The following is a 19,268-nucleotide window of genomic DNA, read 5'->3' as shown; positions in this document are numbered from 1 at the left end:
CTCTTAACTGTTTAACATAGATTAAAAAAACGTGAAGTAAGACTGATCAGAAGCTGAACGCAAAGCCGTTGCTACCAACATCCAACAACGGAAGAGCAGCTCGCATCTTCTTTTTCTCATGTCGTTCCTCTGCCTCACGTTTAGCCTCGCCAGCAACAGTCTGCATCAACTCGGGGTACGACAAGTGCATCGCCGCGGCAAATTCTTCAGCGAAGTTAGCGCGGCGCGTCTCTACCATTCGGCTCGTGTCGCAATTGTCCACATCCTCATCAATCCCGCTGATAGAAGACTTCATGACAGAGAGAAACTTCAGTACACTCGAGAGGTTGCACTTTGACACATAATTTTGTGTTATTGCAACCGAGTCCTCCAGGTTAATAACAAAGTGCCACCATCCACAAGGAATGAACATAATATCTCCTGGTCCACATACGCACTCGTACGCAACGTCACGCCACTTCTCCACTGTGGCATCGTAATGATTCAGCAACCACTCCGTTAAAGAAACGGGGGTTACAACCTCCGACATGTCTTCACTGGGGAACACCCCTGCGGGGGTGTGACCAGGTGGAAGCAGAATCCACCGCTTTAGCCCTGTCAAGTTAGCATTCCAAGCGCTGGTATAGTTGGGATCCACATGAAAACTGCTTCCACCACGGCGTGGTCCGGCAATTATCCAACGGTACTTGGGCCGCGCACCACCAAGAACCTTGAAAAAATCATCACGACTAAAATACTCGGGAACAGTGTACAGCGACTCTACATCCATAAAAGTACCAAACTCTGAGTCAAAGAGGTAGATGGGACGCTCGTCGGTCTGGTCCCGAGCGTACCGAACATAATCAGCGACACTCATGGTTGTGTGTTCGCAGCGCATTGGGACGTCAGGACGCGTGCCGGGGCGAAAGAGCTTTTTCTGCATTACAGCAAGGTTTTCAAACTTCTCCTGCAATATTTTGTAAATAGGCCATTCAGTGGCCACGTCTGCTATAATAACCGGTAAATTAGTCTCCTCGAATCGAGTGCGGAACTCGTCTACTGACAAGCCGCTGCACCGCGGAACTTCCTTGAGTGGACTACGATATCGACCCCGAGCCGACAATACACTTGGCTGCCGATTTGCAGTTGCGGTGCCGGCAATACTTGATTGTCGGAGATGGTAGTGGCAGGGAAGAATGGTGCACATCCATGCCTGAAACAACTGATCATTGTAAAAGGCGCGCTTCACCATCACCGGACGATGGGACAAGTTCACAGTTCCCCCAACCCCAGGTGTACCACCCTCCAGACGCATCCGCTTTGCCGTATTTAACCTTTGCTTGGAGCGTAATTTGATAAAGCGACGAATGGCTGTTTCCTTCCAGCTGCCTTCGAAGCACGTATATGTAGGTGAAAGCAACCCATGGGCCTGTTTGAACGCATCTGATGCATGAATAAAGCAATACCACCCCGTGCATACAGCCGATAACCTGCACATATCATCCACAGTGACGAATGAAAGAAGGTGGAGCATCACGTCAACAAACGCCTCTTCTGCTGGTTGTGATCCAAGAATACAACATTTACCAGCACGACCCTTGCTGGCAAACTGGAGGGTTGAGAGAATACCGAACCTCGGGGAGACCAACTCATCTAAATTCTTCGCATTGCCACGCGGATAGATACCAAGAGGATGTCGCTTGAACCAGCTCTGCGCCATGTGTGAAACACTTCAAAATAAAAATAAAACCGTGTAGACAAGAGTAAAAAAGACCTAATGTCCAATAAAATGATACAGATCTCTTCAACGCACAGATATACACGCAATCCATGTTATGACACTAAGATCGCTCACAACTCACGAGCCTCCGTATCATCAGCAGCTTCTGGAAGATTAAATCGTGGAAAATCATTAAGTCCCCCCCCACCCAACCTTTCCTTGGGAGAAACTAGACTATTCACACGTCACACACCTCTTGCTTGCGTCCTCAAGGCACTGCGGATCAGCTACGGGAAGGGGAGGAAAATACTTATCAAAGATCTACTGAAGCCTAGGTTCTGTAGCATTATTTTATTACACACTCCCACTCGAACATTTGCTTTCACCCGAATCTGCATGCTCTTCAGCCAAACCCCCTGAGAGTCAGATCAAGCTTCAACCGCATGGGAAAGCACCCAACGAGTGGAAAGCGCCGCGTTGCCTTACTCCATCTCAACAACATCGCTGCCACACTCCCGTCCGTACGCATCATCGCACCCAACGCGCTTGTTACAAGAGATTATGCTTGTGAGCGCGGTTATGCATTCAGTTTCTGGTCCGACGATATTGCGGTAGTTGCAACGTTTCCCAAACGGCTCTCTCAAATCTTCTCGGCGACGTCTATGTTAAGGATATCAAGCACTTGCTTCAGCGTCAAGCGGGTAAGCTCCACAAGGCAAAGCCGGCTATTCTGCTGCTCATGCCCAATCACCTTACAATTCTGGAAGAAGTCAGAGAAGCACGACACCAGCTCGTAGGCGAAATCAGTTAGATGGTGCAGAAGAAGGTCGTCAACTGTCCTGATCACGACAGAATCCATGCGCAGTACACAGAGGGCCAGTTTCTTCTCTTGCGGAGTTTCAATAACAACCTCAGAACTCAGGAATTGTTCCCTATCAACGCCACACTTACGCTCAATTGAGCAAAGACGCGCATACTGATACAAAAGGAAGACAGCCGTGTTGCCCGATAAGTCCAGCATCTTTTCGTAGCTGAAAGCGTAGTCGTTGAGCCGACTCTGTTTCAGGTCGAAGTACTTCACTGCACCGATTCCGATTTTTTTTGATAGTTCATCAATGTCCTCCTTTGTGTGGCCTTGAGCACGGTCACCCTTCTCGCGTTCTTCAAGAATAGCGCGTGACCGCTCGACGGCCTCATCGAGCAAGTCCTTTAGTTTCGCGGATTCTCCACTGCGAGTTTTGATCTTCTTTCCGTCCGCTCCTGTTACCAACCCAAAGCCAGCATGGCTCCAGGTGCCTTTGTCCATCCACCCCATATCCTTCGCCAAATCGGCACACATGCGCAGATGCTCATACTGCCCAACATCCGTGCAGTAAACCACACGGTCCATCTTCTCCAAGACAAATCGATGATACATAGTCGCAACATCGGTTGTGTCATACGTGTAACCGCCGTCGCTTTTCACAATCATGAGTGGGAAGCTGAAGCGGGGGATGGTAATGATCTCCCCATCAACGATACCCGCAGCCTCAAAAACCTCGCGGAAAAGAGGAGACATTTTATTCTTGAAGAGTGGCTGTAAAAGCGATACTAGTTTGTCCACGTCTGTACGAATGTCGAAGTTTTTCAGGGGTTTTGCATCTTTCTTAGATAAAGCAACGGTTTCATTACCCTCTTCACCCTTTAGAACCCCGACTTCACGCATGGCTGTAATCATATTGGGGTGGAACTCGACACGAGTGTCCTTACCGGCCCACAACAAGTGCGGAGCGGCCAACTTCGCCATGTCCTTTGCGTCCAGTGCAGATATCGACTTTTTGTCAGAGAGAACGGTAATTTTCGCACCATTGCTCTCCACGAGTTTGCCGGCCTCATCCAACAGTTTCAACACTTCAGGAATGAGTGGGTTGTAGAAGCTCTCACCCCGCTCTTCTATGGTAACGTTAAGACGCTCATAAATCTGAAGAAACTCCTTTCGAGAAATATCGCAGATAATTTTCCATGCCTTCATGGATTCCTCTTCCAGGGCTTGCAGCTTCACGACTTGCAGTCGTGCCTGTTCTTTGAATTCGGCGTCCTCATCGAAGCACTTCTTGGCCTCACGGTAAAACGTAGTTAGATCTGAAATGTTTGGCACCTCCTCAGTGAAATTGGGGTGCTTACGCCTCAAGAATAAGATCAACATCCCGAACGCAGTTCCCCAATCACCAATATGGTTGATGCGATGAACCTCATATTGGCAAAATTCAAACAGGCGACAAATGGCCTCACCGATTATTGTGGAACGGAGGTGGCCAACGTGCATCTCCTTGGCAATATTCGGCGAAGAAAAGTCCACAAGCACCTTTTGTTTGGGGAGGTTCGGTGGACGAATTCCCTCCCGGAGCACCTTCCCCACGGTACCGGCAACCCACATTGGTTTGATGGTGATGTTGATGAAACCCTGTGGTGTGGGCTCAAAGGATTCAATCATGTCATTTTCTTCAAGATTCTTCTTGAGCTCCTCTCCAACCAGTGCCGGGCTTGTCTTTATCGGCGGCGAAGCGGAAGAGAGAAGCTTGACAAGACCCATAGCGTTGTTGCATTGATATTCTGTCGTCTTGCCCAGAGTAATAAGAATCTCGGGTGGGTTTATAGACGGAAAGGCCCTCTTAATGGCCCTGTGCACAATTTCCTTTAGCGATAGCTCGACATTTGGCCCTGCGATATATTTCGCCATGGCAACTACCTTACTGCCGCAGGGTGGTCCTCACTTGTACAAAAAGTTAACCTTAGTAGTCTGATATCCCTCTTCCTTTAGATATTGTTTACACGCTCAGCAGGCTTCGATGACAATGACGGTGATTGGTTCCGAGAAAGATTGCTCTTCACTTGGCACCCGCGCACACAATAAATGCCAAAGGGCCACGTAAAAAAAAATACGTACGCGAGAAAAGTAAAGACAGATCATTCACAAAAGAGAGAAGAGCGACTTTAGGTACTTTCCAATCTCCCATCAAGAGCACCAAAGGCAAGTGGAAAGACATCACAAAAGAAAGGGGAACTGTGGAGAGGGTCACACCGACAAGGCGTCCCCTCCCGCATACACCTTCGTTCCCTGGTGTGTTACTTTTGGTTACTTGAGCTCGTTACCCCGGCGGCGCATGTACTCCTTGTGGGGCCCAGAAGGCGAAAGAAATAGTAGGGAATACAAAAAAGGTTTTAAAAAGTATATATATATGAGATCAACCGCAGCAACGCGTGCAAACGAGTATTGCAGTGAGCTACGGAGATGGGGCCACTGAGCGGGAAGGGTCTGACACCAAAAGAACTGCCTCGGAAGTGGTGAGCTGGAGGCAAAGAAAGGAAAAGCAATCGGCAACAGCAGCGGAACCCTCAACAGATGTTTAAAAAAAAAAGGAAGGGGCCTTCGTACATTAACCACACACAAACAACAGCCAAACAGGAGCTCACTTCAATCCTCACTCGCTGTTTTCCGTTTCTGTTTGCTGTTTCGCAAGGTCGTCGTTCAGCTCATTTCCTTGCGCATGTAAAACTCACAGCATCCCGCTATAACATTCCCTTTCTCGTCACACCCACTTTCTAGTTCCATCTCCGCGTGTACGACCACCTCGCCATTTACTCACAGGGAAGGCAGGAAGCTCCGCTGCTCGGACCCGCATTTACTGGGGAATTTTTTTCTTTTTCTCTTCGGATCCAGGAGGGAGGAAATGTCGGGCTTAAAACAACGAAAACAGCAATGAAAGAAGTAATTAGCAAGAAGTGGAAGAAAAAATCACGGCTTGCAGAGCGAAACACACCTTCCCCCCGATTACCCGTGCCTGCATAGATGAATGAGTGGCAGAGAACGCGAAGGAGGCGTGTGTTCAATTCCCCAAAGACACCAGCCGCGGCAGATTCATACGTGTAAAGTTTTTTCGGGTATTGCTGCCACCACCATCTGCGGAACACCCTCATACTCTGTTAACCGTCTCCTCTTCAAGTGGACTAGAGAGTTTTCCTATACATGCCTTCCCCCCTGTACCGCATAACACACACACGCACGAGATTACGCGCTGCCTTCGCTTGTCAACACTAAGTTCGAGCCACCTAAATCTCTTGCTCGTCCCAGCACAACGCATCCCACACCGAGCCCCTCGGATTTATCTGAATAATACATGTCCGTCTTCCTTTCCTACTCCACTTGCTTCCTCTCTGCTCAGTAAGCTCGTTTGTGGGCTTCAATCTACCTCATACCTTCAGTTACCTCCGATAATCCTTTCGTTACGCTTGATAACAGTTTCTTCCCCCTCCTTTATACTTCTTTCCTTCTGCTCCACAAGTTTCCATGGCACGACACCTAAGGAAACATACGCACTTCTTTCCCTTCCCCGTCCCGTATATACGAGCACCAGCCGCATGACCTCTCGCTGTAGTTTCCAATGTGCTTCACCTTCTTGCCTTATTGCGTCAACTACCGTCTCACATGTTCGTGTATTTTTCTTCCCTTCCTTCCCCTGAAGCGCCCCTCGCACCCACATATAAACAATTATACGACAGTGATGACCTTCATTCCTTCCTTCTTGCTATTTAATTAATTTTCTTTCATTCTTTTCAGGGTGCATATATATATATATATATATATGTGTGTGTGTGCAGATACACCAATATAAATTTTTTCTCCGCGTTGATTTTATCGTAACTCCCTTGTTTCTGTGGTTATAGTAAATAATAAAGAGGCTGAACGTCCCTGGTGGAGGCTCTAAGCATTTCCCTTCCTTTCCGTTTCCCCCACTGCACACACGCGTAAACAAGCACACCTCCCCACAATCATAAAACGTTCTTCAACAAAATCGCCACCCAGCCCTCCTCTACAGTGCCCCGATATACACGGCACGGCAGAACATCCCCATCGCTAGAAGGAGCACCGTCAATGCGTAAGGGAAAATAACTGAAAGAGGGGTTACTCAAAAAGAAGAAAAGATACCACATGTCTCCCTCCATTTCCCCTTGCCACACGTCTCCGAAGCCATCATCACCACTTCACAAACTCGGCAGAACCAAGTGTTCTGGAGGACTGTCAAAATGAGATTAGCTATCGAACCGAAGCAGAAGACACACGAAAGAAAGATGCAGACACTTTTTTATTCTTCTCTTTTTTCTCTTTGGAGTGGCAACAACCGCGTAGTCACCCAGAAGGGGATGAAACCCACGCATTAAAGTTAGAGGAGGTGAGTGCATGGTGCGGACAATTGGGACAGAACGAAATGGCAACTGCGATTAGAAGAGACCATACGACGTCACTCTTTTCACAGGGTCTTGGGCTTCAGTTGCTCATGCCAGTTGCTTGGGGGGTCGGCGTCCTCACCTGTTAATGGTTCGTCCACAGTGTCGTACACCAGCTTCACCGCAGCATCCTTGAAATTCCCTTCCTCCTCAAGCTCTTCAAACGGGATGTTCCGCTGCAATTCTTGAAATAGGGACTGCTCGTGCGGGAAAACACACACAATGGAAACTCCTACCGTGTCACTGCGCCCCGCCACAAGAGATTGAAGTAGGTAGTATTCTTCAGAGCGTGGGACTGAGTAGTTAATGACAAGATTAACATACGGAACAATTGTTTTCCGAGCCAGTTTGGCATAGTCTTCATTAGTAACAAGCAGACGTTCTCGAATACCATTTTCATTAGGTTTACCGTCTTTGAAAGTTTGGAGCATCTTCATGCGCTCCTCCTTCGGGATGGCACGGTGGAGAAACAGGGGGGAGACACCGTTGAAATAGCGAGTGATTTTAGATGCCACTTTGCTCATATCCACAACACGCTTCTGGTCACAAAACATGATGGCTTGTACTCCCTGTAGCTGGGCAACTATGTTGGCGATGATATCCAGCTTACTGTGTTCGCTGTTGGTGTTCACCCAAAAGTGACGTATATCCTGCTGCTTCTCAAAGCGGAAGAATGAAATAATATTCCTCAGTGATGCCTCCGACAGTTCACGAACAGTCCCCTCGTTCTTCATATTGCATGCTGCCAAAAATTTGGCCGCGCGTTGATTACTGCTCAACTCGTTCATTGTGTACTGCACACGATTCTTCTGCTCCTCCTCACGTGTCACACCAATACAAGCAAGAATCATTTTCTTGCTCTCCTGAACAGATTGCTGGTCGGCCCCGTAAATTACGAGCTCGAATTTTTCGATGGTGGGGTCAATGTGTTGAAATGACTTGTTGTGTGTGCGATTCTTGCTGTGTATACTCCGAAGGCGATCAGCCCTGTTCGCAAGTAGATACTTTATGCGGTGTGTAGGAATAATACACGTTTCACTGAAATCCTCAGACAACGATGTCGCATCGTGGTTGCGTCGAGGCACACTTTCCGCCGCCTCCTGGCACAGTGCCTTGTTGTGGCTATAACGGCAGGAGTCACCGTACCTGCAGTCACCATTAAGAAAGTGGTTGCACACTCGCTGGCGAGAAGGAAACATGTTAGCGTTATTGCTGCCACTACCGTGAAATCCACCCTCGCCTGCGCTGCCAGTCCCGCCGCGACCTCGTCCTCGCACTGGACCACCACCGCGGGGTGCTCCACGAGGGTATGACATGCCACCGCGACCTCCATCATCCGTAGAACGAGGTGGATTTATGCTTGCAGCCGGGGCCTGTGTCCTCTTCTCACTACTCCCACGGTTCTTAATGGCTTCGATTATTCGGTTTCGCTGGTCATCATCGGGAACGGCAGTCCGAAGCTCCTCCTCACTTAGTTTGCGCAGGCTGATGATGCGATCAACGTTCATCTCCCTAAACTTTGGGATTAGGTCCGGAATCTTGAGGCGTACAAGCAGGGAATCTACCGCGCTGCTCATTGTGCTGGTGTAAACTTTCTTACCTTTGCTTCTTCCCGCAACGGAAAGTATTATTGTTATTACCCTATTGCTCTTCCTTCTTTGTGCAGAAGAATTAACAACAGTGTAATGAAAAAGAAGGTATGAACACTAGAAACAGATCTTATCTCCTTCACGTCGATAACATCAACAGTTACCCCTCAGCTCACACAAATTCTCGAAAAACTGATCATGGCGAACACATACAATGCGAATGCGCACGAATGATAGCAGTGACCACGTTCACAACACACGAACAGTTGAAGCATCGCTGAAACTTCACATCTTTCCTCGCCCAAACTTCAACTTCCACATGAGCTCGTCAACCTCTACCCTGTCCCCATAATTTCCAAAGTCAGCAGCCTCTAGTTTAGCATCAATCACGGGAGATGGAGCCAGAACAAGTTTTTGCAATGCATCCTCCGTCCAGCGTATGACGTTGTCGCATAGACGTCGTGACTCATCTTCCTCTCTTTGACAACGTAGGGAATAAGATGTGCGTCTGCGATTCAGCAACTCTTTTCGTTTGTCATGTCCACGCATAAAAGCCGTGAGAAGAATCTGAACACAGTCGTTTTCCGCAGCCAATTCCGCGTTCGCAGCATCCAGCATGACCAACGTGCCGATCACGACGGCCCCGCTGAAGCACAACTGAAAGCAATCGGGATGAGTTCTCATCACCCCGAGGACATAAGGAATACATGGGCGCATCATCTGTCGCGTGCTAGCACTGCTCATGCAGAGGGTCCCTATCAGGTCAAAAATAGTCAACAGAGTGTCCTTGCACAACAACTCACTGCTCCGAAGAAGAAGAACACATAACGAAAAAATACCGAAACGTGATGCTAGTTCCCTGTTGTCATCCCGCATACAACAGCATGCGAGAAGTGTCAACACAGCGTGAGTAGCAGCAGACTGTGGTGACGAGTTCTCCAGTAGATCTACAGAAAGTGACATGCACGCCTCCGTCAGAACGGGAATCTCACCTGCCACCTCCATGGCAGAGGCAACATTTTGCAAAAAGGCAGCATCATCTGTATAAGACGCCGTACCTGGTCCGAATGCTATGAGACGATTAAGTGTTGCTTCAATTCGATCGACCATTTCCGAGGTCAGTTCCTTTCAAATCTGCCTAATGGGTGGAATTAGAAGAACTCGGGGAAACGAAAGCTGCTTAGCAACAAATACAATAAAGAGGGTCACTATGGAGTAAGAAGGGTGTGCATCATCGATAGGCATCCCTACACACACTAAGCTTTCAAAAAAAAAAAAAAAGAGAAATCTCTGCCAGCGTGACCTCCCCATTTAACCACAGGCGAGTACACTCCGCCAATGCCTCCACATATGATTATTTACATCACTACCTTGGCACAGCAACCTTCAGATATTCGGATATCCAAATCCGGGCGAACCTCCTTCATCAATCGATCGGCTTCTAGCACAACGCTGGAGTCACATCGACATTGCTGAAGGCTAACGTTCGTAAGAGTAGCTGCCTCCCCGACGACACGAAGAATTGCAGCGCAACCCTCGTTTTGCATGGGATTGTCGTCCAGGATTAGTGTGGTTAGCGCAGATGTATTAAGAAGTCCCTTTGCGATAGCTTCCGCCCCTGCCGGTCCAATTCTATTGTGAGCGACAACAATCTCTTCAATATCATTTTCACTAATAATACGACCTACAAGCACCCCACAAGCATCATCTAATCCATTCCAACTCATGTTGAAGCGCTTGATTGTGTTGTTCAAAAGAAGTCCTTCGGCAAGTATATGGCGGCTGCCAATCGTTTGAAATTGGTTCCACTCTAGATTTATTTCCTGAAGGTCTGCGTTCTTAGAAAGAATGTTTGCCAATTCAATGGCACCAATGTAACCAATCCTGTTGAAGCTCAGGTCAAGAGAGTGCAATTCAGTGTTGTCGATTGCCGCCTCCGCAAACTCAGTGACATGCTGGTCACTTAACTTGTTGTCCCGGAGGGATAGCGTCTTCAAAACGTTTCCTGGCTTAAGGAACTCAGCTACCACGGCACCCCCTTGGATATCATCTGCATCTGTCAGCCCCAGCAAGTTCTCACTTAAGTCAAGATCGGAGACTACCTTCGTTTCGGAAAGCGCCCGTGCAATCTCCATGGCACCCGAAGGAGTAATGTGGTTCCTCAAGAGGGAAAGTTTTCTGATTGTAAGATTAACTCGCAGAGCGGCAGCCAACGCAGCACTTCCCTTCTTTCCAAGGGCAAAAAAACTGACGTCCAATGATTCTTTGCCCTCGCAAAGACTGTTCGCGACGCTGTGGGTAGGAAACTTCATAAATGACTCCTTGTGTAGCTGCTCACACATGTCCAGATAAGCCAATTTCCCTGACGGATCACCTTCCGGCCGGTCAGGGATTTCGAACGAGTAATTTTCTAAATCTAACAGTTGTTCCTTAATTATCTGGCTCCTTGTTTTCGTCGGGGGAACCTCCTCATATGCTGTCAGTGGGCAGAGAACCCCAGAGGTCGCCGACCCTTCAAGTTCATCAGGGTGGTTCATTGAAGCTCTAAAGGAAAAATTGAACAAATAAAAAGAGAAATAGGTAAATAAGCAAAACAACTCCTTCATTGAAAACTCTTCTTTAAAAATATTTGAGAACAAAATAGACAGTAACCCAGCGTTGCACTAACCGTAATGTATACCACTATTCTAGTGCCTCAAGAACGTGTTGGAAGATGAACTGCGTGGCTAACGACAGGCCCCCATCTAAAAACACTGCTCCAATCACTGCCTTTACTGCTCCAGCACAATACTGATCAGGGACCTGTTTTCCCCTCTGATCTGGCAGCCACGATACAATGTTAGAGGCAGAGGGCGTTGCTTTTGGTTGGAACAGTTGTACTGATGCATCTGTCAATACCATATCTTCCAACTCCCAGTGGTGACGCAAAAGGTGGCTGAGGGCTGCATCGGAGGATAGAAATGAAACCAACGAAATTACTTCATCACGTCTCAGGTCATCAAATATACTGACAACTAAACGCCCACCAACAGAAAGCAGTAAGGACTCGCCCAACCCAATAGATGCATTCATAGTCGATGAAGCTGCCTCTGGTGCGGTGAAACTAGGATGAATAAATGCACGTGTGAATAAAATGTGTCGCTTCCGGCTAAGTTCCGGAAACCTCTTCTGCAGTCTGCGATTGAGCTCTGTAGTCCACTTGGGAGGTGGAACGAAGGGCAAAGAGTTTATTTTAACCCGGGGAAAGAGTAAAATATCACTCAGCTCTTTCACAACGCGTGGTTCTTCTGTAATTTTCATAACCTTGCATAGTAGTTCTGATGACAACAAAGCATTGCGTGTACGCTTCATGTTTGATGCTTGCCTAGTCAGATGCCTTTGGTATATATGTGCGATACGAAGAAGATAAACCACAATAAAACTGTCACAACAGCGATTTTAATGAGTGAAAAAGATGTTATCAACGAACATAGAAAATTTTCAAGGGAAAAAAGCCATGCTTAATGTTAAGGTGCCCCGTCCATGGAATATTAATGGAAGATAGCGTGACAACATCCGAAAAAAGGCACGATAACAAAGGGGAAATGTACAATAACAACACCACGAAAGTTAAATTTGGAACAAGACAATTGAGAAGTAACTTACTCTTGTAGAAGCGATACTAGTCTTTTTCTTGTAGCGAAGTTACACTCTTTTCTTAAATAGTCCGGCAACCCTTTTGATGTGGAACTTACCGACCCACAACATGAGTGCCCCACTGGGTACGATGTGCATGTGGTTGTGGAGGCACGAGGCGGTAAGCGAAGGGGACGGCACGCCACCGACTGTAGATTATCGTTGGTAGTTAAAGGACACATACCTGCAACCCGTTCCTTGCTGCAGGCAGAAGAGCCAGAGTCTGTCGGGCTGCAATAAGAAGAAATTTCATTTAGCAGATAAATTTGTCGCGCTATCTTTCTATTTATTCTATCAATATCTATAATGTCTTCACTTAGTACATTCTTCAGAGCAACTTCACACAACGCACACATCTTAGTAGCGTGAGATGTCGGTTTCTTCAATCCGTCGCTGGATACGTAAAAATCCGTTTCAGAGTTAGATCTGGCCAGTTGATTCAGCTCAGCTGCGGTGAAGGGTCGTCTAATACATCCGCGTTCCGAAGTTGGCGACGGCCAATACAGTGAATTTTCATCTAGATGGGAGTAAGCAAATCCCTTCGCTTTACTGTCCAAAGAACTATTGAGTAGTGTTTGGTTAACCGAAAACAAAAGCTGTCTCCATTCATTGTGCTCCTGCTCCCGTATGAATTCTCTCCTCCTCCCCTGCAACGAAAACAACTTTAGTTCGGCGCTGCAATGGGGTGTGCCCTTCATGGAACGCACAAAAATATCTTCCATGTTACAGAACCCAGTTAATCTCTCGTTTGAGATCTGCAAGCGCTCCTTTTCTTCCTCCAGAGAGAGAAAAATTAATTTCTTTCGAAATTCGTGCACCCCCTGTACGTTTTCATTATCATCAACATATGACGTCAGTTTTGACCTTTTCGATCTGCTCCCTGAGGCATTTGCCACTGATATTTTCGACCCTGCTCTTCGGCCACCGCGTGTGTGGGGCTCAGATCGCGCACGCACATGAGTATTGACCTTTGATGTGGAAGCCTTCGGACACGACTGCGGGAACAGAGTGGATTTAGGCTGGTCGCGTGAGGGCAACCCCCTGTGTGGCTCCACGGCCGGATAAAGGGAAGACACTTGCCCCAAATTACCGGGTCTTTCTGACCGACGGTTCCCCGTGATACCAGGCCGGTGATCGCGGGGCGGACCCGTGGTGCTGCCCCTATTGGGCGGTTCTGCAAATCTAAGTCCACCTGGTCCCACTGCACCACAGCAACAACGATAGTCATTCGACAAATTAACAAAGGATGGTGGGCGTGGAGCTTGCGCAAGTGTTGCATCTAACACCTGCCTACGCTTGCTGCAAAATCGCTCATCCCGCAGCTCGGTTTGGTTCGAATGCCTTGAGCATTCAGAGCCCATCAGAGTAATAACAGCCTAGCACCTATACGAAATGAGCATATCACACAAACAAGCACCAACATATCATTAACAATAAGGTTTGTTGCTGTCAGGAAGCAAAACCCACAATATAAATTATAGAGACAAAATAGCATTTACAGCTTCATATGCTCTCAAAAGAGGGAAGTAGATAAATGTGATGGTAATTAAACCTTTACCAGCGGTATTTTACTGCTCATTCAACTCCACCTTGAGTACATCCCTCGCTAAGCAACTTCCTAAGCAGAACGTACGTAACACAGAATATAAACAAGTCGATAGTCAGGTTTGTCCGCCCTAGAGACTCGCTCATCACTAGCTGAAGACCACCCACAATGATTATCATAATAATCAGCAGTGTAGTGGCCGCCGGTCGTGCTCCCACTGTGGTTCACCACACCAACTAAATCGTATATGGTGTTTTTCTCTGTCGAACACAAGAAGGGTTTTAAGTCAATCTTTTTCTGAAAGAAAACGGGGTCATTTAATTTCATCGATATAGCGCCATCGCTTCGAAAACGTTTGATCGTTACAAACAACAGGGTCGGTAGTGAATACAACAAAAGCTGTTTCGATACTTTGACCTTTTGCTTGCACGAAGGGCAGTGATACGCTGAATCAAGATCCAACTCCTCTTCTTTGCAATATAGTCTGAAGCAGTCTTCCAGGCAAATATTCCCAGTCCCGGCAGGAATGGGAACGTCGATTCCCAACGAACATGTAAAAGACCTACTAATTCTTCGACATACTAAACACATAATAGAACTCCGCTCTTGAAATGCACAGTTATCAACGACAACAGAATTGTTTTGTTGCGTGTATTGCTCCCAGTGGCGTTTCGCCAACTCCGCATCACTGAATTCGATAGTGTCTGCGTCACTCGGAACGGCTTTGACCGTTCTTCGATCATTCAACCCGTCGTGTATCCCCTCAAGAAGGACTCTCAGAAACTCATTTGCATCCTGTTGCCCAAAGCCAGAAAACGCTTCATTAACCTCTCCCATCGCTTTTTTAAATGGTGAAGGACTCACAGGGGCAGCGCAGTCCCTGCGGTTCAACTCTCGAACAATGAAAGTGAAAGAGTTGACCAGCCTACAAGTCTGCCTCCCAGCAGTACTGACATCAAGCGTATACTTGTCACCCAGAAAATAAGCCCCCAATGGTGTAGAAACAAGCGTCTGTACGACGCTATTCAAATAGCAAGTGTTACCAAGATTAACCATTCCCCGTCTAGGGTTCCACTTACCCTGAAAACTAGAGTTATATGTCCACTTGCAATAAGCGTTAGGGGAAGCACACGGTATGGATCGTGGCGGAACAACTACACCATCTGCCGCCACGGTTGCTGCAACATCACGATTCCAATACTGATAATCCACAGTGGTAGTATAGATTTGATTATAGGGTATACGCGTTTCTCCTATCTCTCCCCTCCAACTATCCAAAGTACCGCGCTCATTTTTCAGAAGCACCTCCCTACGCTTCAAATGTTCAGCTTCCTCATTGTTCACATTAACTACAGAGGGATCCCCTACACTTAAAACATCAACTCCTTCCTTCTTCGACTTTAATTCTTCAACCATTTTTTCATAGTGATTTTTAAGAGCGCCATTCATGAGGGCTTCAATGGCATCCATACACTGCTTCTTCAAAACCATTGAATCTTTGTATGTAGAGGGTATCCCCACCTTAGTGAGAATCTCCACACACCGAAGGTAGTGAAAGAAGGAAAGATCATACTTGCCTCCCTTGCATTCCCTCTGAGCTTCATTCAACAGCTCCCTACAAGTGATGAGGTGCCTCTCTTGTGAAACCCGTGGCGGAACATACTTCGTTGCGTGATGATAGATCATTTTCATATACTCTTGATATGAACATTCCCAATCCAACTGGAAAAAGGACATACCCACGCCTTCCTTCCGACGAAAAGTAGCAGCAACAACTTTAGGTGTTAAACACTAGAAAAAATAAGGCTGAGAAAATATTTAAAGCACGAGATAGCATGCCTCGAGCGACCAGTTAAAATAAAACACATTACCTATTTTGTAATGGAGCTTGCATCCTTTCAATACACAAGCGAACTTTATCATAGATGCCTCCCCATTACCTTCCTCAGCACAGTGTCAGATTGTAACGGCAATCAAATATATATATTTAAATAACAGAGCAAAATAAGGCTAGTAGTCAGATAACTAAGGTGAATTGCACTGCCTAAAGGGAATGCCGGTCACCAGGGGTGAACTCCACAACAACATTCGAACGGAACGAGACAACCTCACTTGAACATAGCAGGAAACCGCGGCGGCGGGAAGAAAACAGCCTGCAGGCTTTACACTCGCATAGGCGCGGAACCGCTACACAACTCCTTATCACACCTCGAAAGTCTCACGAAAAGACATGTTCCGACGACGCCACCGCTTCCACTACCAAGTGAAAATGCTTCGCGTTGCGGGAAACATCCACACTCCAGTTGTTAACCTTAACCGGAACATCGGACACACTAACGACAACGAGAAACTCTGTGGAAAGGTATTTTCTTTTGATCAAATGCCCTTTAAAGCGCAGATACATAATTGTTTTCGCTTTTCAAACGAAGCTCGCACTGAAATCTTTCCTCAACAAGAAACGAAGCATATCAAAAGTTGGGCATTTTGTCGCAGGCAATGCGTCGGCCCCTGCGAAGGCCCTCGCTGTGGGTAAAGTGGAAAAAAAAAAAAACAACGTTGTCATGCGCCTCATTTCCCTTAAGATAAACTCACCTCGAATAGGCGGCTGACGGCATTGCAGAGGAAATTGTTTGAGAAGTCTTGAAAAGTATGGCACCCACAAAAATAAGTAAATAAAAGGACTCTGCAACCTGCACCCCGTTTCTGCCAATGTGGACGAAAAAGCACTCAAGCCGGTGGTTGGCGCGCCCGAATACAGAATGTGGCGGTACAGAACGTGGAAAAGGGTTGCTTTCACCCGACACCTCAAGGTTTATCACCCCCACCTTCTACCATTTCGCAGTGATGGAGCAACTGCCCACGTAACACATCGATTTGTCAACCAACGCAGAAGGATTATAGAGAGAAAGTGGGAAATACAACCAGAGGGAACTATGATGCAGGAATATGGAGAAACGACTATACTCCCCACTAACCCCTTGGTAAAGGCCATAACGCGCTGCTGGCGTTGCGGCCCGAGTAGGGCACATGGGTCCGCTTTGGCATACTCGAAGACGCCGTTCGAATGGCATTGTCACTAAAATGAGAAAGTTTTTTGTTTGATTGTGTGATGGAGGAAGAGTAAATGGAACATGAAAATGAGCGCCTTAACCGCCCTTTGTGTCTACAGACAGTGTTTCAGAACAGTTGATTTTGCCAGGCACGGATTATGCGCATACCGTTGAGAGGGACTTGGCGGCTTAATTTTCACCAGCTTGCGAGTAGGTATTGTATGGACAAGCGGAGGAAAAAGAATGCGACACTTCGAAGAGAGCCGAGTTTCCCGGCTGAGGTGGCGCCATTTCAACCATTGGGGCGGGCGAGGGTAGTGCTGGCCGTAATAGAAGTGGAAAAGCTTTTAATTGAGATGAGGGAACGAGTGCGGCACCTCTTTTCCCCGTATGGAACCCTCAATTGCCCAGTTGCAGTTTCTAGTTTACGTGCCACACCACCCCAAGGAGTGTCAAAAGAAGATTCTGATTTCTTACCCCCTCCTGGTTCAAGGTGCCCCATCCTAACATGTAGCCGAAAAGCCTTTTACATCCTAGTTTTAATATGTATGGGCGTTTACCCTCTTATCGGTGCATCCCATTTGTCGGGTGCACTGTCAGGCCGATACGACTGACACGTTCCGTACAAATTTGGAAGCCGATGGGTTTCCAAACAGGCCTTTAACCCTTCTTCATGTTCGTCGGGCAACCTCCAAGAGCGTACTGTTGGTTTTATGTAACCCGCGCACCGCGTGTGTTACAGGAGCTGTCCACCAGCCCGGGAACCTTCGACGCGTTTCAACTTCTCGTAAGTTCATTCTTGGGATCCAGTTTCAGTTACACCTTTGATTCTTCTTTCTCCTCCTTGAATTATCTTCCATTGATTTCCCCTCTCTGTTTTGCTGAACCGTCCGTTGTGGATTGCCCAGGTTCCCTTACCTCAAACAAACTTTTGGATAACACAACGAGATATCTCAGACACAAGAGGCCAATTCAAATCATAACAGCACGTGTTATGAGGCCATCCTTTCAGATCTGGCGCTAAACTTTCTCTTCTCCCTCCCCCCAGATTTGCTTCATTTTTTTTTCTGTTGCTGGCCGTCGTTCGCGATAGTGCATAGTGGGTTGCCTCTAAATTCAGTAGCTGTTCCCACTGCTTCAGTGCCGTAATGCCGATGTGGCTGCAAAACTAGTACTAAACTAGTTGCATCGTAGCTTATGGGATTTAATCTGACCCCTTTCCAGCTATGTGGACTTGTGGGATTGCGTTTTAATTTAACCCCTCCCCTCGATCGAAAACCTTACATCGTGCTGCGGATTCGACTCACTATAACTTTTTTTTGCTCCATACTATAACCGCCAGTTGTAGTGGAAGCCTACACTTCTTTGTTCCGCTCTTAAGCGTTCACAGAATAAGGCGCATTTTCTCGCCAACCCCCAGACATCCGTCGTTTCTGCCAGGGTTGGGGTTCTTCCGGCGCGTAGGCACCGCACTTTTGAAACCTGAGTTCTGCAAACCCTTCGTCGAGTCACCCTGGGAAGACGATACCAACAGGATCATAGAAACTGGACGCATTTACCAATATATTGGGGTGCCGTGAAGAATGTGGGGGTTTACTCCTTCCCCATTCATTTAGTGGCGAATGTATAAGTGCTTTCCATTCCCCGCGTTAGCGCACTACCTTTCCGATTCTTCAGTTTTGTACCGAGGAAACAGGTTTGTGCAATTTACCTTTTCGGTAAGCGTGACATTCCTTTTACAAGCACTCGGGCGCTCGGGTCGCCGGTGCGCATCCTATCATCATGTCCTCTGCTTCTTTTCAGACCCAGTGATGCAATTCTTTGCCCTAGTGCTTATTTGCGTTTGTTGTCGTCGCGCTGGGAATGTGTTCCGGATGCTCTTTCTCTTTTGTGCCCTGGTAGTGGGCATCTCCTACATTACTTGACGCCTAATAGCAATAACCCTACTTACCTGGTTTAAAGCCACTATTAGTTCTTGAAGACTTCTGGTGCCTGACATTTGTGACTCCTATGTGTTTTGGGTTTGAATGTTTCACCACGCTTGAAGCAAGCAAAATCTCATTCAGCGCAGGACCTACAACCGCCCTGCCAACGGTTACATCACTGTTTCCACCCTTTTGTGGCCCACGCTGCAGCTTCACCGTACTTATTGTTTCTCCATCACCTCCAGACTCAGGTCACCGACAACGAAGTGGCGCCAGGTCCCTTGCACGCTGTTAAGTGCCATGTTCACTTCGTCTGCCGTTTTGATTAACAAAAAAAGAAGTTAGAGATTTTCTTTTTACCTTCGTGAGAGATACGAAAAACCGGCGCAACTAGGAAACAACATTGCAGGATGCTGTGTAATAAGACCGCTGTCTTACTTGAAGTTATGCTTTTGCCGGAATACTAGCACCTGTCAGGGGAACAACGTAGAGAAGCGATATCCCGCAACGGGGTTGGCG

General features: G+C 47.3%; 13 protein-coding genes across 13 annotated transcripts; 4 read left to right on the top strand and 9 right to left on the bottom strand.

Moving 5' to 3' along the window:
• Positions 1-46: 46 nt before the first annotated feature.
• Positions 47-1,699, bottom strand: TbgDal_XI2190 (hypothetical protein, conserved; the record flags this gene model as incomplete). The annotated part of the gene is made up of 1 exon (XM_011781064.1): positions 47-1,699. The coding sequence occupies one exon, from the start codon at positions 1,697-1,699 to the stop codon at positions 47-49; it is 1,653 nt and encodes a 550-aa protein (XP_011779366.1).
• Positions 1,700-1,756: 57 nt separating this feature from the next.
• On the top strand, positions 1,757-2,119 carry TbgDal_XI2180 (hypothetical protein, unlikely; the record flags this gene model as incomplete). Its single annotated transcript, XM_011781063.1, has 1 exon — positions 1,757-2,119. One exon carries the CDS (start codon positions 1,757-1,759, stop codon positions 2,117-2,119), a length of 363 nt encoding a protein of 120 aa, XP_011779365.1.
• A 220-nt stretch (positions 2,120-2,339) lies between these two features.
• TbgDal_XI2170 (arginyl-tRNA synthetase, putative) lies at positions 2,340-4,418 on the bottom strand (the record flags this gene model as incomplete). The annotated part of the gene is made up of 1 exon (XM_011781062.1): positions 2,340-4,418. One exon carries the CDS (start codon positions 4,416-4,418, stop codon positions 2,340-2,342), a length of 2,079 nt encoding a protein of 692 aa, XP_011779364.1.
• An 899-nt stretch (positions 4,419-5,317) lies between these two features.
• TbgDal_XI2160 (hypothetical protein, unlikely) lies at positions 5,318-5,656 on the bottom strand (the record flags this gene model as incomplete). Its single annotated transcript, XM_011781061.1, has 1 exon — positions 5,318-5,656. The coding sequence occupies one exon, from the start codon at positions 5,654-5,656 to the stop codon at positions 5,318-5,320; it is 339 nt and encodes a 112-aa protein (XP_011779363.1).
• A 1,331-nt stretch (positions 5,657-6,987) lies between these two features.
• On the bottom strand, positions 6,988-8,541 carry TbgDal_XI2150 (hypothetical protein, conserved; the record flags this gene model as incomplete). The annotated part of the gene is made up of 1 exon (XM_011781060.1): positions 6,988-8,541. The coding sequence occupies one exon, from the start codon at positions 8,539-8,541 to the stop codon at positions 6,988-6,990; it is 1,554 nt and encodes a 517-aa protein (XP_011779362.1).
• A 297-nt stretch (positions 8,542-8,838) lies between these two features.
• Positions 8,839-9,663, bottom strand: TbgDal_XI2140 (hypothetical protein, conserved; the record flags this gene model as incomplete). Its single annotated transcript, XM_011781059.1, has 1 exon — positions 8,839-9,663. The coding sequence occupies one exon, from the start codon at positions 9,661-9,663 to the stop codon at positions 8,839-8,841; it is 825 nt and encodes a 274-aa protein (XP_011779361.1).
• Positions 9,664-9,911: 248 nt separating this feature from the next.
• On the bottom strand, positions 9,912-11,159 carry TbgDal_XI2130 (hypothetical protein, conserved; the record flags this gene model as incomplete). The annotated part of the gene is made up of 1 exon (XM_011781058.1): positions 9,912-11,159. The coding sequence occupies one exon, from the start codon at positions 11,157-11,159 to the stop codon at positions 9,912-9,914; it is 1,248 nt and encodes a 415-aa protein (XP_011779360.1).
• A 76-nt stretch (positions 11,160-11,235) lies between these two features.
• TbgDal_XI2120 (hypothetical protein, conserved) lies at positions 11,236-11,904 on the bottom strand (the record flags this gene model as incomplete). The annotated part of the gene is made up of 1 exon (XM_011781057.1): positions 11,236-11,904. The coding sequence occupies one exon, from the start codon at positions 11,902-11,904 to the stop codon at positions 11,236-11,238; it is 669 nt and encodes a 222-aa protein (XP_011779359.1).
• Positions 11,905-12,194: 290 nt separating this feature from the next.
• Positions 12,195-13,589, bottom strand: TbgDal_XI2110 (hypothetical protein, conserved; the record flags this gene model as incomplete). Its single annotated transcript, XM_011781056.1, has 1 exon — positions 12,195-13,589. One exon carries the CDS (start codon positions 13,587-13,589, stop codon positions 12,195-12,197), a length of 1,395 nt encoding a protein of 464 aa, XP_011779358.1.
• A 257-nt stretch (positions 13,590-13,846) lies between these two features.
• TbgDal_XI2100 (cysteine peptidase, Clan CA, family C19,putative) lies at positions 13,847-15,511 on the bottom strand (the record flags this gene model as incomplete). The annotated part of the gene is made up of 1 exon (XM_011781055.1): positions 13,847-15,511. The coding sequence occupies one exon, from the start codon at positions 15,509-15,511 to the stop codon at positions 13,847-13,849; it is 1,665 nt and encodes a 554-aa protein (XP_011779357.1).
• A 1,471-nt stretch (positions 15,512-16,982) lies between these two features.
• TbgDal_XI2090 (T. brucei spp.-specific protein) lies at positions 16,983-17,438 on the top strand (the record flags this gene model as incomplete). The annotated part of the gene is made up of 1 exon (XM_011781054.1): positions 16,983-17,438. One exon carries the CDS (start codon positions 16,983-16,985, stop codon positions 17,436-17,438), a length of 456 nt encoding a protein of 151 aa, XP_011779356.1.
• A 59-nt stretch (positions 17,439-17,497) lies between these two features.
• TbgDal_XI2080 (hypothetical protein, unlikely) lies at positions 17,498-17,848 on the top strand (the record flags this gene model as incomplete). Its single annotated transcript, XM_011781053.1, has 1 exon — positions 17,498-17,848. The coding sequence occupies one exon, from the start codon at positions 17,498-17,500 to the stop codon at positions 17,846-17,848; it is 351 nt and encodes a 116-aa protein (XP_011779355.1).
• A 598-nt stretch (positions 17,849-18,446) lies between these two features.
• Positions 18,447-18,749, top strand: TbgDal_XI2070 (hypothetical protein, unlikely; the record flags this gene model as incomplete). The annotated part of the gene is made up of 1 exon (XM_011781052.1): positions 18,447-18,749. One exon carries the CDS (start codon positions 18,447-18,449, stop codon positions 18,747-18,749), a length of 303 nt encoding a protein of 100 aa, XP_011779354.1.
• Between the last annotated feature and the right edge of the window lie 519 nt (positions 18,750-19,268).

The sequence above is a fragment of the Trypanosoma brucei genome, chromosome 11, assembly GCF_000210295.1.
Source record: "Trypanosoma brucei gambiense DAL972 chromosome 11, complete sequence".
Lineage (NCBI taxonomy): Eukaryota > Euglenozoa > Kinetoplastea > Trypanosomatida > Trypanosomatidae > Trypanosoma > Trypanosoma brucei.
Note: the sequence above shows the minus strand (reverse complement) of the source record. Positions and strands in the feature narration are given on the sequence as shown.